The sequence below is a fragment of the Notechis scutatus genome, chromosome 1 (assembly GCF_049901735.1).
Source record: "Notechis scutatus isolate UNSWTSFEM ecotype Mainland chromosome 1, rNotScu1.2, whole genome shotgun sequence".
NCBI lineage: Eukaryota > Metazoa > Chordata > Lepidosauria > Squamata > Elapidae > Notechis > Notechis scutatus.
Genome location: NC_142009.1, coordinates 196,929,643 through 196,944,919, shown reverse-complemented (window position 1 = coordinate 196,944,919; position 15,277 = coordinate 196,929,643). Strand labels below are relative to the sequence as shown.

At 37.1% G+C, this 15,277-nt stretch overlaps 1 protein-coding gene across 1 annotated transcript in view; it reads right to left on the bottom strand.

Moving 5' to 3' along the window:
• Positions 1-1,088: 1,088 nt before the first annotated feature.
• LY75 (lymphocyte antigen 75) overlaps positions 1,089-15,277 on the bottom strand; it is a 103,512-nt gene continuing 89,323 nt past the window's right edge. Inside the window, exons 29-35 of the mRNA XM_087949890.1 lie at positions 14,455-14,652; positions 14,137-14,357; positions 12,140-12,314; positions 10,065-10,229; positions 9,809-9,925; positions 5,246-5,413; positions 1,089-4,599 (exon numbers count right to left, since the gene is read on the bottom strand). Of these exons, the coding sequence (XP_087806016.1) occupies positions 4,415-4,599; positions 5,246-5,413; positions 9,809-9,925; positions 10,065-10,229; positions 12,140-12,314; positions 14,137-14,357; positions 14,455-14,652 (1,229 nt within the window). The 3' untranslated portion in view covers positions 1,089-4,414. The remainder of the gene's footprint in view (positions 4,600-5,245; positions 5,414-9,808; positions 9,926-10,064; positions 10,230-12,139; positions 12,315-14,136; positions 14,358-14,454; positions 14,653-15,277) is intronic.

Below are 15,277 nucleotides of genomic sequence, written 5' to 3'. Positions count from 1 at the left end.
AAAAACTACTTGACTCTTTATCTCTTGGACCATAGTAACCAAGTCTTGTGAAAGTATGATCCTAGCATACGGTAAGTGGCCTGATTTGCAGGGGTGTAATATGGACTCTTTCAGTCCTGCTCTTTAGTGGCTGACTTGGTTGGACCGAGATAACATTAACAACTACCTCCTTGGCAAGTTGATTGAACAGTGTACAAAAGTAGTTATCAGCTATAAACGTTGATAAAGGCATTTTGGTTTTCTGAACGAGGTTTCTTACACAGCCTAAGGGTGTCTTCCTCCATCTGACTGTATCCTGTAACTTATTTAGCAGGCTGACCTAGGCTGCTAATTTAAGAACTATATCACTTTTGGTTAGAATTTTCTTCAATGTAGTTCCTTAAAATGGCTCTTGTTGCAAAGTTACCTCAATCCCCGTATGTCCTCAAGGTGCAATATTTGGCAGACTACTCCTTCCAAGTTAAGCTAGCAGAAACTAGAAAAGCCCTTGCATCAGGATAACGTATTATCTACCAGACACTGCAACAAGAGAAGGGTCCCTAGCTTATCTTTTCTTAATGCCCTTCTCCTATCTCTAGTTTTAGGTTAGGGTTCTTGTCCCTTTGACTCCTGACACACAGCATATACAGGCATTTCTTTCTTTTACAAGTGTTTTGTGTGTGTGTGTGTGTGTGTGTGTGTATACATACATACATATAACAGCCATCATTTCATTAGTGCAAACTACCTCTTTTCTTTATTAGGTCCTCACACACATTGTGGTGACGCCCCTGAAAAGTTCAGAGTAAAATACCCTCCAATCGTTAAAGGTCAAGTGCAGAAACGAACATACAGAAAGCAGTGCAATGAACTGCAGAAAAGTTGGTTTTCTGTCCAGATTTTAAAACATTCATATAGCCACACACCTTACAACAAAATCTGGGCTGCTCTCAATCAAGAATTAAAACAATATCGGTAATAATAAAATAACATAAAAACATATTAAAACTATAAACATTAAAAAATTAAAAACAAGTGTTCACCTAGAGAAAAGGATGTATTTAAGCACATGTTTATAAAGACCACACAAAATGTCTTGAAAAATGGAATTGGAAAGAAATAAGTTGTAGGCTTTGGTTTATCTTTTGCTACAAGGCAAGGCAAAAACCACCACAAGGGCCTATCATTGTGCATAGAACTGTACACCCATTACATTGGAACCATAGAAGGCACACAAAACATTCTTATTTTCATAAAGGGAAAGGGTATCTATCTGCACATGTAGCATTTGTTTAATAAATGCCATGGAGCACATTTCCTCTTGTATATGAAAAAAGAAACACACTTGATTTTTTTTTAAAAAAAGAGATGTATATATCACTAACTCCAGAGATGTATATTCACTATCTTTTAAAAGAGCTAACTTAGCAATAAACCAATATTTTCCCTTGTAATCTCTGATGGTATTCCTCTGAGTTTTCAGAAGTGGATGTTAGTTATCTCTCTGGTGTGTTTCATTAAAGAAAACATTTTAAGAAATGCTACAAATCAAATCATAAAAATTGAATGTGTTTTTGGCACCTCAAAGGCTAACAAATTTTACTAGTCTTTCTAATGCCACGAAATGCTTTGGCTTCTTACTAAAAATCAGCCAGATCTCTTTGCAAACTCTATTGAAATCAGAAGGTTTTTATAACATTACTTTTCTAACGTTTATTAAGGTCTGACAAAATATGGTGTTTACTCTTGTTGAATTGCTCCATGTTACAAGTACCATCTGAAAAAGCCATGCACAGCAAAGAATCAGGAGCAGGAAGTTGATGGTATGCATGGATAGCAGAAATCATCAATACATCGCTATGGAATCAGACAAGAATAAAACATGATGGATATTCCAGTTCAAGAATGAGTAAAGCATTATGACCATAAGACTTTAGATTACAATATATTTTGAATACAAATAAAGAAAATGCTTAGTAGTACCTCTTTTGAAAAATATTAAGCCTAACTTAAATAATAATAAAAAAACACCAAAAACACATTATGCAACACACTTCCATTTGTGAATCTGGGATAGTGAATGGACAGTAGGGCCCTGAAACTTTCATTTAGCCCTTGAACTGAGGTTAACCTGTTCCAGTGTATACAGCAAAATCTAAGAAAAATAAAATCTGACAATTAATTTGTTGCTATTCTTTTGTTGTAGCTACAGAAAATATAAAAGTCAAGCTTTAAAAGTTAATATAGTAAATGAATCCAAGTCTAATTTGTAACTTTGATCAAGATGAAGAACCCTGGGGTTTCCGATGCTGCAAGGCAAGCCAATACCTACATAGTCCCTCCTCTGTGTGGATGCAGGGGCATTTTGGTTGAAAAGGCACTTAGTGGTGAGACCCAGACTGGCCAAATTCTCTCCAGAAGAGAGAGAGAGATTGCCCGTATGTATTTCAATCAGCTGAATTTCTGTAGAAACTCTTGTTTTTGTAGCTGCTTGCAAGGAGCTGGGAGTTCTGGTTTCTACCCTCCTTTGAGCCTCAAACTTAGGGACTCAAGGCTTGATCAAACCTCATGTTTTTAATCACACTGGAGTTTTTACTGCCTCTTTTAAGATTGAGAATACTTCTGAACAACAAAGATTACAGTTGCTGGATAAATGTCATTTCAGCCTGTTTAAAAGAAACAATATTTTTTTTCCCCAGCATTTGTAAGTCTTCTATTTTTTATTTTTATTTTTGGAAACTTTTTGCAATATACACTGAAGGACTGATTTTAGAGTTATTTTGAAACAGTTTTAATGGCCAAGGCTTCAAATTGATTTAAGAAAGAAAGATTTCAAAACTAAGTAGAAAGACCTCATGTGGGGAAAAATCTGATTTGTTTACATTTTAAAGCAAAACAAGTACATGATGGCTATTTTAAACTGAGGTTGTTTTTTTTTAATCTATAGGCTCTGAAATGCTTGAGCTGCTTTAATTCTTTCCTGGAAAAAATGTTAGCGAAGATGAACTCTTTTAAAGACAGCTGAAAAGGAGTTTAAGGTGGATCTGAAAATTACAACTCAGAGGCGGAGAGAGAGAAGGACGGAGAGAGTTGGAAATATTGAATTTACAAATGAATTTGGATGATCATTTAAAAAATAAAAAAATCTTTCATACAAAAATACATTCAAAATGATATGGACTGTCTTTTTAAATTGAAATACAGAACAGTCGCTCAAATCACTTCATGGAAAATACAAATGGACTATAATAACTTCAAAAGAAGAGGCAAAGAGACTACAGGAAAACAGGAGTTAGAACTTTATTTATCGGATTCAAAGATGACTGGGAGGAAAAAGGAAAAAAATACAAAATTGGTTTATTTGTCTATGATTAAATATCAAGTTGCTATTTTTGGTGATGCTAATTGTTTGTAAACAAACTAAATATTGTAATATTTACATTGCCATTTTTGGAAATCTAAATTAGGATTTGTTATTTGTGATAAAAGTTCAATAGCTTTCAATCTTATTATTCTTATCTTTGTAATGCTCAAGAGAGGGATTTAGGCTAAATAGAAAGAGGGATTATATACTTATGTCCTTGGGTATTTTTGTTAATTTTACTGGACCTTTGTTGGGGAATGGAAGCTGAAAATTTAAAAATGAGTTTATAGAAAATGGGGTGAGGTATGGAATAAAGAGATATCTGGTTGTAATTTAAAAGACAGCAATAAATTGTCAATCTGAATAAGCTTATTGGGTATGAAAGGAGAAATTTCCTTTTTTTACTATTTTGTTTTGAGAGGAATATAATAATGAATGTATGTATGTACGTATATGTTTCTCTGTAGTTTTATCTGTTTAATATACTGTAATTCTTAATACATTTGTTTTAAAGATGGAAGGAATCTTTGAGAGCTTTTATTGAAAATCAGAATGGCCCCAAAAGATCTGAAGGATAATAAAAAGGATCAGAGCAGATGGCAATATCTCACTAACCTTGGTTGACTTCAGAAATGGTAAGCAAGTTTGGACCTGCTCATGCTTGGATGAGAAATCCCAGGTCTCCTCATTCTGTTGCCAAAAGTTTAACTTGACTCAAAGTAATCTTTAACTTTGAAAATATAATATTTTTAACACCATAAGCTATCAACATACTTTATTTTCAATAAGTTATATTTCAAGTAATTCTCTGGCCCTCTGCTATCTTACTTCATTTGGGTAAATGGTACAGGATATCAGAATCGTTCCATGCACCATACTTCAAGTCACGTGCAAATCTCAGGTCACAAAAAGTGCAAAGTTTGAATGTGGTTAAGGATCCCCTCCCCCCACAAACTTGAAAAAAAGGGAAGGTGTCAACAAACCCCAAGAATGGAAGTCAATAGCATCTTTGGAAGATGTTCAGGAGCTGATTTGAAAATTGGTTTCAGTACGCCAAGCAGAAAATGGTTATTAGTCGTCATTTCTAGAAAACATGGTGTCAGTTTCATCATCATACATTCCCCTCTCATAGCGAACAGAAGCCAATCCAATTGAGTGTAGTTGCATCTTTCTATACAGGACGTATCCTAATCCAACAAGAAGGGTGATAACAAATATAACACCAAATGCTATTGCCCCTCTTGAATGATGAGAGACTAAGAAAAAAGAAACAAAAAAAAGTTATTGAACTAGAGTAGTGGAACTACAAGCCACATATGATTATGGTCATTTTTATTATCTTAATTCATATCCTATCTTTTTACCCAGAGGGTGATCAAAGTCAGTCACAACATAAAAGTATTGAATGAACAAAGTAAATAAATGTAGTTACCTACCCTTTTAAATCAAACTAAATATGAAGATTATCCTATCATTTAAATGCATGACTGAAGAAAAATCAGTGTTCTGAACTACATAGCTTCCTTGCAGCAACTGGCTGCTTTCTTAGCCACTAACATACTGAGGCTAGACATGAATAGTTTTGTTTTTCTCTGTCTCAATCATAGAGAAGAAAAACACTTCTACTATCTACTTCTACTGTCAAGAGAAACAAGCAACCCTTCTACTGCATTATACTGCAGCGGCCCTCAACTTTTTGGGCGCCAGGTACCCGTTATACAGTGCTGTAAAAAGGTTACTCTATTGTGGAATAAGCAATTCCCATTATCCTCGGTCACAGTAAAAAATGATGACAATGATTAGATTTTTATTCCACCTTACCTGCAAGCCATAGTCTAAAATATCTGAAAAGGACCCGATAGCTTATCTTCATCTGACTAAACTAAATCATCATTTACATACCTTGAGGAATTTTGCAAACAACTCTGCTTTGTTCATTGTTGCAGTCTGCTTTGGACCATGTTCCATTGGTTGAAAAGATAACACTGCACTGACCATTAGCCTTTTCAGTTTCATTGACCCAATTTGTATATTTAACCTCAGAGCCATCAAGCCAGTTCAAGGACTTATCTGTAAATAAAAACCCAAAACATTTCTTCTTTAATTTATGAACAAAATGTATTTCACTTATTCCTCTCTCTCTCTCTCTCTCTCTCTCTCTGTGTGTGTGTGTGTGTGTGTGTGTGTGTGTGTATAGTTGTGCTTTTAAAGTTGTAGCTACAACTTTAAAAGCACAACTATAATGACGTGGGAAAATACCTGAACAAAGCTGAATACCATACATGTAAGTACCTGCAAAAACTTTATATACACACACACACACACACATATACATACACACACACACACACATACATACACACACAATTTATTCTATATTTGGCTATATGTGTACTAAATAGTCAGAGCTGTACTCTGGTTCAATATCTAAAAACTGTCCTAACACTTTATCAATTTGCAATTTGCCATGTTCACAATTCAAAGCAGAGTTGAATTGTTCCCCTAAATTACAGGCCTTTAATAATGCCTTTAATTAATAATGCCTTTATTAAACTAAAAACTAGGTCAGGCAAGGAGGAAAGAATCATACCAATCTTGTAAAGACACACTCTGTTTATTCCAAGAAACATCAAAACATCAGCCTGCATAGAGCTAAGTGCATATTCCCTGAGTTGCTTGTGTGGTTGGTGGTAGGAAATCTTAGGGGAAGATTTCCCAATTAGCAGCTGAGGCCAAATAACAGACACAACAAAATATGCCTTAGAGACTTCTTTGTGCAACTTCTGTCACAGGTGCAATGCGAGGACTAAGGAAAGCTCACATTACCATTATGGTAAAGCAAGCTTGCCAGCTGTAATCATTACTCCAGGCCCCCAACAATTTTTAGGGTGCGTTGACACAAAATAAAGGCAGTTGTCACTTCCCATTAGATATAAGATATTCTTATGTATTAAAGTGGTGTATGCTCTTAAAATGTTTTAGACCAAGTTTTAGACCTTGTGCAAGTACAGTACTTCACTGTCATTGGTTAAAGTGTGTCTATTTTTTTCAGGCTTCCCCAGAAGTCTGAAACTAGATACAACTGCTTTAATGAACTGAATAATTAAAGCAGCATGTCTTTAATTATTGCCTTATTTAATTGCCATAATTAGACTGAATTATTATTTAACATGGTTCTTTTTTCACACTTGTTTGTAATTGTGTGTGTGTGGGGGGAAAGAGAGTGTATTTTAATAAACTGCAGGGAGATGCTGTGCTTATTCTTACATAAGGCCCAACATACTTCCTTCAAAAAATACTGGTATTTCAAGTGTGCTCAGCTCTATTGTGTAGTTACTTAACATTAGTCTGCCTGCTTGAGTGTAACTGCTCTGGTAGTTCATTTGAAAACTGTCCTCCACAAGATTTTATTGGGCTATTATGAAACAAAAAAAGAACCAAAGAAATTACCTTAGCTAGCCCAACAGAACATTACTTTAGTCCAAAACAGGAAGAAATATTAGAAAAAAACCTCAATTTACATCTATCTTTCATGAGAGAGGGAAAGAAAATGCAGTCAGGCTTTCAGGATTTGTTACTATACCCTAAATCAGGGGTCTTCAAACTTGACAGCTTTAAGACTTGTGGACTTCAACTCCCATAATTCCTCCTCCAGTCATGTTAGCTCAGGAATTCTGGGAGTTGAAGTCCACAAGTCTTAAATTTGTCAAGTTTGAAGACCCCTGCCCTAAATCAATAAAGTCCCAGGATTACTTATGGGGTCTGCTTCCTGACCTTGGCCTACTCTGGAGGGCTGACAGAAACCTATTCTTCATCATTCATATTGTACCCATACTGATTGTCTTGGTATCTCTAGAGCAGTGATGGTGAACGTATGACATGTCTGTCAAAGGTAATATGCTATGATGTTTGGGATGACACACCAGCATTCACCAATACCCAACAACTGTTAGGGATAACATTGTTTACCCTAACTGTTTTGGGTAAAGATAATAAAATGATGAATCATGGTTTGTCAGATAAAGTGTATGTGACTTTAAGCTAAAGGAATGTAATTAAGGGTGCAGCTGTAAAAGTACTATATAAGCAGCAAGGCACTCTCTGGCTCTTACTGGCTGGCTTATTGAAGACTGCATTCTTGCTGGATCGGGGAGGAGAAGAAGTGTTGGATTACTTTGAAGATATTTCTCAACGGAGAGAAGATAAGTTTTGGACAGATTTATTATATGTGTACTGACACTGGCTATTTGACACGGACTTTGCAATTAGAGTATCCTCGACAAGACTTGACTGAAATTTGGTATATGACTAATGGACTGTTTATAATGACTATGCTATAATTCTTAAATGGAATAAACAATACTTTTGATAGCACAAGCGTATCTGTATTTTTACTGCGTGTTAACGAGAAGGCTTATCTCACACATTACCTGTCTTCCTATCTGACTTCGCTGCACGTTCTGTTTAGTTTGTTTTCCTTAACACCCGTTGGGGAATCCAGGCTTAACATTCTCAAAAGCAAGGCCTGTTCTCACACAAGTTTTGGACATGGAATATGCTCTTAGGTGCCCCACAGCAGTAACACAAAAACAGGACATGCTTTTGTGCTGTTTCGCTGTGGAAGAACATTTTCCAAAGTCACTTTGAAGGCTTTGTGTGACCTGGAAGCCAATCTCAGGAGGGCCAAGGACACAAAGAGAACACTGCCTAAAAATGCAGTCCATTTCATATACACACTGAGAAAACAAAATCAGCTTTACTGTAAGCCGGTTTCCTTGTTGTCCATGAATACAAATATACTCTAGACGTTTTTACCTAAACTTCTTCACGTACTACAGGTGAAACTCAAAAAATTAGAATATCGTGCAAAAGTCCATTTATTTCAGTAATGCAACTTAAAAGGTGAAACCAATATATGAGATAGACTCATTACATGCAAAGCAAGATAGTTCAAGCCATGATTTGTCATAATTGAGATGATTATGGCTTACAGCTCATGAAAACCCCAAATACACAATCTCAAAAAATTAGAATATTGTGAAAAGGTTCAATATTCTAGGCTCAAAGTGTCCCATTCTAATCAGCTAATGAAGCCATAACACCTGCAAAGGGTTCCTGAGCCTTTAAATGGTCTCTCAGTCTGGTTCAGTAGGAATCACAATCATGGGAAAGACTGCTGACCTGACAGTTGTGCACAAAACCATCATTGACACCTTCCATAAGGAGGGAAAGCCTCAAAAGGTAATTGCAAAAAAAGTTGGATGTTCCCAAAGTGCTGTATCAAAGCACATTAATAGAAAGTTATGTGGAAGGGAAAAGTGTGGAAGAAAAAGGTGCACAAGCAGCAAGGATGACCGCAGTCTGGAGAGGATTGTCAGGAAAAGGCCATTCAAAAGTGTCGGGGACTTTCACAAGGAGTGGACTGAGGCTGAAGTCAGTGCATCCAAGAGCCACTACACACAGACGGATCCTGGACATGGGCTTCAATTGTCGTATTCCTCTTGTCAAGCTGCTCCTGAACAACAACGTCAGAAGCGTCTTACCTGGGCTACAGAAAAACAACTGGTTTGTTGCTCAGTGGTCCAAAGTCCTCTTTTCTGATGAGAGCAACTCTTGCATCTCATTTGGAAACCAAGGACCCAGAGTCTGGAGGAAGAATGGAGATGCACACACTGCAAGATGCTTGAAGTCCAGTGTGAAGTTTCCAGTCTGTGTTGATTTGGGGAGCCATGTCATCTGCTGGGGTTGGTCCACTGTGCTTCATTAAGTCCAGGGTCAATGCAGCCATCTACCAGGAGATTTTGGAGCACTTCATGCTTCCTTCCGCAGATGAGCTTTATGGGATGCTGACTTCATTTTCCAGCAGGACTTGGCACCTGCCCACACTGCCAAAAGCACCAAAACCTGGTTCAATGACCAGGGATTACTGTGCTTGATTGGCCAGCAAACTCGCCTGACCTGAACCCCATAGAGAATTTATGGGGCATTGCCAAGAGAAAGATGAGAGACATGAGACCGAACAATGCAGAAGAGCTGAAGGCCGCTATTGAAGCATCCTGGTCTTCCATAACACCTCAGCAGTGCCACAGTCTGATAGATTCCATGCCACGCTGCATTGAGGCAGCAATGGCTGCAAAAGGGGCCCAAACCAAGTACTGAGCTTATACTTTTCAGAGGTCTGATATTGTTCTATGTACAATTCTTGTTTTATTGATTGCATGTAATATTCTAATTTTCTGAGATTGTGGATTTGGGGCTTTCATGAGCTGTAAGCCATCATCATCACAATTATGACAAATCACAGCTTGAACTATCTTGCTTTGCATATAATGAGTCTATCTAATATATTAGTTTCACCTTTTAAGTTGCATTATTGAAATAAATGAACTTTTGCACGATATTCATCTGTATATAGTTTTTGTCATTTTCAAACATTATTTAATATTACATCCAGCTTTTCCTTACCATTAAATTGTATTCCAAGCCATACTTTTCCAGTAATAAAATAATATTCTTTCAAGTGTGTGCTCACAAACGTATTTTCCTCTTCATCCTTGATAGTCAGAACATCTGCAGAAGGATCTAATAATAAAACGTTTATCTTAAATGAGGAAAATCTGATTTATTTAAATGTCCAAAAGAAATTATTTAAGATGTTATCTGAAATAATATTGAAAAATAACTCTTTAACCAAGAAAAGAAACATATAATTTAGACATACTAAGTTTCTTGCAAATTTTCCTAGCTGTGGTTCCAGTATATATGGAATAATTATAAAATGCCATATCAAATGCATAGCAATAATCTTTGTAGTGTAGCCATTGTGATGCTTCATTAGGAGAGTCTGGACACTTTGATGATGTTTCGGTTTGCTTTAATTGCACTTCTGTGAAAACAAAATAGCATAATCAACTTTATTCAAATATGAACATTTTCTGCTCAGTCAATTGACGGTTTTAGTACTGTTCAAAATATAAATAAAGCAAGGTTCTAAATATGTTTGCTAACAAGTAATAGCACATCTTCATGGAAAAAGTGTTTTAACTCTTAGGAAGCAATAGCTATAGCAAGGAATGAAATGCATGCATTTGTTCTGACTTTCTTTCCCCTTTTTACAAGGCAAGATGGTACTGCCCAGAATTGGCTCTCAACTCTTTGGGCTTTCACCCAAATGAATATATTGCTATATCTACACATCCAAGTGTGTGTGTGGGGGGGAATCATACCAATAACCCAGAAAATCTTTTCTTTAGTAACTTAAGAGTACTTTTTCATAAGTGACTTGAATTAACAGCAATTTAGGGAACAATCTAGCTGTTAGTTAAGGCTGTGCAACCACTTTGACTTAATAAATGTCTGTCCTGAGCCCATGAAGTGATTTACACAAAAATCTCTGCACAAAAAGGGAATGGAGATGACAACTAAATCTAGCCTGAATCCTTTACGGCTTGAATCTTTTGCATCCCTACAAAAGGCCAACCTGTGAAAATCATGGGAAGATTTGGAATCATAAGCACGTTAGCAACAGCACTGCAAACATTTCCATGAAATCAAATAAACAGTCATATACTTCACATTTAAGTCATACGTAGGAAAATATGTTGGTTAGTAAAACTGACTCTAGGTTAGGCAAACGTAGCTAGTATGGAATTGCATGAGGTAAAACTGGGTTGTGCTGATGGCCTATTTGCCAAAAAGGGCTAGAGCTGTCCATACTATTAGCAAGTATTCCTGCAAACAAATTTAATAGTAGTAATAGTAATAGGCACCTTGGGTGCAATGCCAAAACAACAGGAGCACTATTTTATTATCACTGACAAATTCACCACCAGCCAATTGCAAAAGGCAGCTTTTACTCAGGACAGCTTACATTCTGTGACGATGCCTCTAACACCATCAAATAACAACACCTGCCTATCGGAGGTCCTTGGCAAGATAAAAATGCCAAATCCAGTCTGAATATCTGGCTGACTGCGATGAACCATCATCTTATGAAAAAGTGTTACCTGAAAGCCTCAGAGGTGACTTTCCAACCCCATTTCCGTATAGAGCATTGCAAGACCACCTCTGAGGAAGAGTAGCAGGAACTCCACTATTAAGGAGGAGCAAAAGGAGGCAACTGGCCACTTGAACAATTCATCACAGTTGGCAAATCTCAATAAAAATTAAGTATTAAAACCATCTGTTTTTGGTTTCCTTTCCAATTTTTTTAAAAAATCTGTGCCATGTCCCTTTAGGCAGCCTGAAAATAAGACCCACCTTATTTTTATTATGCTCTAGGCCAGGGGCGTCAAACTCTAAGGCCTGTGGGCCAGATCTGGCCTGTAGGGTGCTTAAATCTGGCCTGTGGGGTCAGCCGGGAAATAGCAAAAGACCGGTCCATGGTGCCTCTGGCAGCCAAAACATGGAATAGAATAGAATACTTTATTGACCAAGTGTGATTGGACACACAAGGAATTTATATATAATAAATTTATATATAATAGCACAGGGGGGCCTCATGTGCCCCCAATTTTGGCCACTAGGGTTCTGCAGGAGGCCGGCCGTCCCGATTCCCACCCCCCCGGCCAGCCTGCAGAGAACTGCAATGCTAATCTGGCCCTTGAAGAAATCCAGTTGATACCCCTGCTCAAAGCACTCTGCAAGCTGAAAACTACTATCTTGCCATGTTATCTGGTTAAGATCTGCTTACCGCTAAGGAATTATATTCAGTATGGGAAGGAGAAAATGCCCATTATTTTGTGTTATAGTTTCTTAGGTGGAAAAGAATCAAATGATACAGGAATATATGCTTACTATTTGAAGAAAAGTAGCAGATAGCACCATCGCCTTGAGAGGTGCATTTCCTGCGATTCCAAATTCCTTTAGTGTCCATAGCAAAACAATTTCCAAAAGTATGAGAATGCTGATATTCCCAAGGCTGGTATTCAAACTGGCTTCCATCAGACCACTCAAAATCAGAATCATTTCCCTAGGGAAGGTGCAACTTTGTTGATCAATACTGATGGTACACTTGTTTTTAGCAAACGCTAGAGAAAATGGTTATGACTTGAACAGATGACAAATTCAGGCTCTTTTTCTTAACATTCTTTTCTAGTATACACCATAACACATGAACTCAGTTGTGCTTGGCTGTATTCTGAGAAGCAAGACCTCAGGGACTCAGTTTACTCAGCAATACTAGTGCAATTAGCAAGTATGTTAATGAGTAGCATGGAGATTCAAGGTCCCAACCGTGAGCAGCTCCACATGGGCTGAAAAGCCAACTCATTGCTCTCCTTCCAAGGCAAACAGCAAATAGGAGATGCTTAGCTATGTCTTATGGAGTAGGGTAAAGCATTTTATTATCTTACTGATTAAGTCCTGGGTCAGAAAATGTTTTTTCCTCCAATTTTGTAATCTCTGCAAAATGGCGTAATAGAATGAGCAGAGGCATAAAAGCCTTAGCTTCTCTAGCAGATGTTGTGGTCCTAAACCCAAAGAGAGTAACGAGATGTATTCATTTTAATCATAAAAGGTTACAATAAGTTTAGGACGGCTGTCAATAAATTCTAAGAGTGCTCAAGCAGAATGCCATGTTTTTATGGGCAGAAAAAGTCCATAATGAGCCCATGTAATATTAATGGAAGGTAGCTGTCTATCTTTACCAGTTCCAGGTTGACTCATCCTTCCAAGGTCAGTAAAATGAGGACCCAGATTGTTGGGGGCAATAAGCTGACTCTGTAAACCATTTAAGAGAGGGCTGGAAAGCACTGTGAAGCGGTATATAAGTCTAAGTGCTATTGCTATTCCCTATTGTCTAATAATTTGCTGATTATTCTGATTTTGAGATTTTAAGTTTAATGACACTTTAAATGTTTTTAATGCTATGAAGTCCTCTGAGGATGGATTACTATTGTGTCTTGTCAAAAGATGTGTGAAGTGAGGAGCATACAATATTGTAAAATAATTAAGAAAAAAATATTTTCAAATAGTGCAAGCCATAGAAAATACACTACTTTCCAAATGTGGATTAGTGAGTAAGGCCTTCTCTGGAGAACTTATTAACGAGGCAACCCTGTATGGAAAAGTTTCTCAGCATAGTCTCCATCTGTCAGTCAGATTGATACTTCAGATATAGAACTAAGCAGTTATACATTATTCTCTTCTGACTAAATATACAAAGCCCATGCCATGATTTTTAATTTTTTGAAAAGCAGTAACGAGTTGTCTTCTGCTCATTTCCATCTTCCTGAGTAAAGCACTCCCCCTCACATGGGTGTGTCTCTGGGTTTGGATGTTTGTATATGGATGTTGTCAAGACTGGTGTTGGCAAAGTTAACTCATCCTTTCCCAGCTATGACTGCCCCCCCTCCCCCCCCTCCACACACACATCAGATATGGTTCACCATAGAGGGTGGCAAACTTTTGAAAGCTCCCCATTGAACTTAAGGAAGGAGGCAGATTTAGTAACTTTAATTAGTGTATGGAAATACTCTAGGCTCTGGAACACAGATTGAAACTTGAACTGCGTGAGCATAGACCATTAGTTGTGAGAAAAACTACAGTTTATGAAACATGTTTGAGTAGTAACATGAAAAGGATTGGGTAAAATTGGATACAGTTTGAAGCCTGAAGTCAGAAAATCAAAATTATTTGGTGGTTTGATTCTATGATAAGAAACCAAATATAAAAGAACGAAGCATAAAAGATGGAAGTACAAAAATGGAGAACACAATACTTAGGCATTGGTAAACAGATCTAAGATTCTGTCACATGTGAAAAATAAGCTACAAATCTCTGATTCAACTTACATTATGATTAGATAAACCAATCCACAATGGAAATCCATCACGCTTTACAATATCTTCCAAAAAAACTTGTTCGGAAATACTGTGAACGCTGGCTAAATCACTTCCTTTCTGTTTGCATTCTTTCCATGCATCATACCAATTGAGCTGTTGCCGAAGAATCCAGTAAACATTGTTTTTGTAGGGCAGCTTTGTAGGAAGCGGAGGTTGGCTGATTTTGGTCTCTAAAGACAAGGAATGAATTACATGTTGCTTTGCTGTATCTGCTGCATAAAGAAAAATCAGTGGAATCTGAAATTCAGTCCAAGAGATGTTTCTTACCCAGGTCTAGCTTGCAGACCAGGAGGCTGTGAAAACCAAATTGCCAATATAACCAGTTATTATGCGAATGATCGTAAATGTCCCAGAAGCCATCCATGTTAACACCAGCAAGAAAGAAGTTACTCTTGATGTTAGGCCGCCCATTTCTCCAGTTGTTGTAGGACACGTATGTGTCATCATACCACTTCAGAAGGTTACCTGCAGAGGAAAATATAGGATTTGGAGGGGAAATAAGCAATACCAAGAGACATCAATGGCATTTGAAAATTTGAAAGGGCTGAACCTCCCCCCCCAACACACACACATACACACCTTGGCAATATTAACACAACTTGAAAGGGCAAAGGCCAATAAAAATCAGGAGTCCTGACCATTTAATTTACAGGTAGCCCTCAATTTATGATAATAATTGAGCTCAAAATTTATTTTGCTAAGTGAAACATTCATTAAATGAGTTTTGCTTCATTTTATAACCTTTACTGTCACAGTGAATCATTACAGTGGTTAAGTTAGTAACATTGTTGTTAAGCAAATCTGGCTTCCCCATTAACTTTTCTTGTCAGAAAGTCACAAAATCCAATCACATGACCCCAGGCACTGCAACTGTTATAAATATGAATCAATTGCCAAGCATCTAAATTTTGATCCTGTGATCAAGGGGATGCTGCAATAGTCGTAAGTCACTTTTTTCACTGCTGTTGTAACTTTGAACTGTCACTAAATGAACTGTTGTAAGTTGAGGACTACTCATAGTAAGTGTATAGTTGCCAAAGGATTTGGAAATAGAGGATCATTACATTTGAATTATTCTTAAATTGCACTT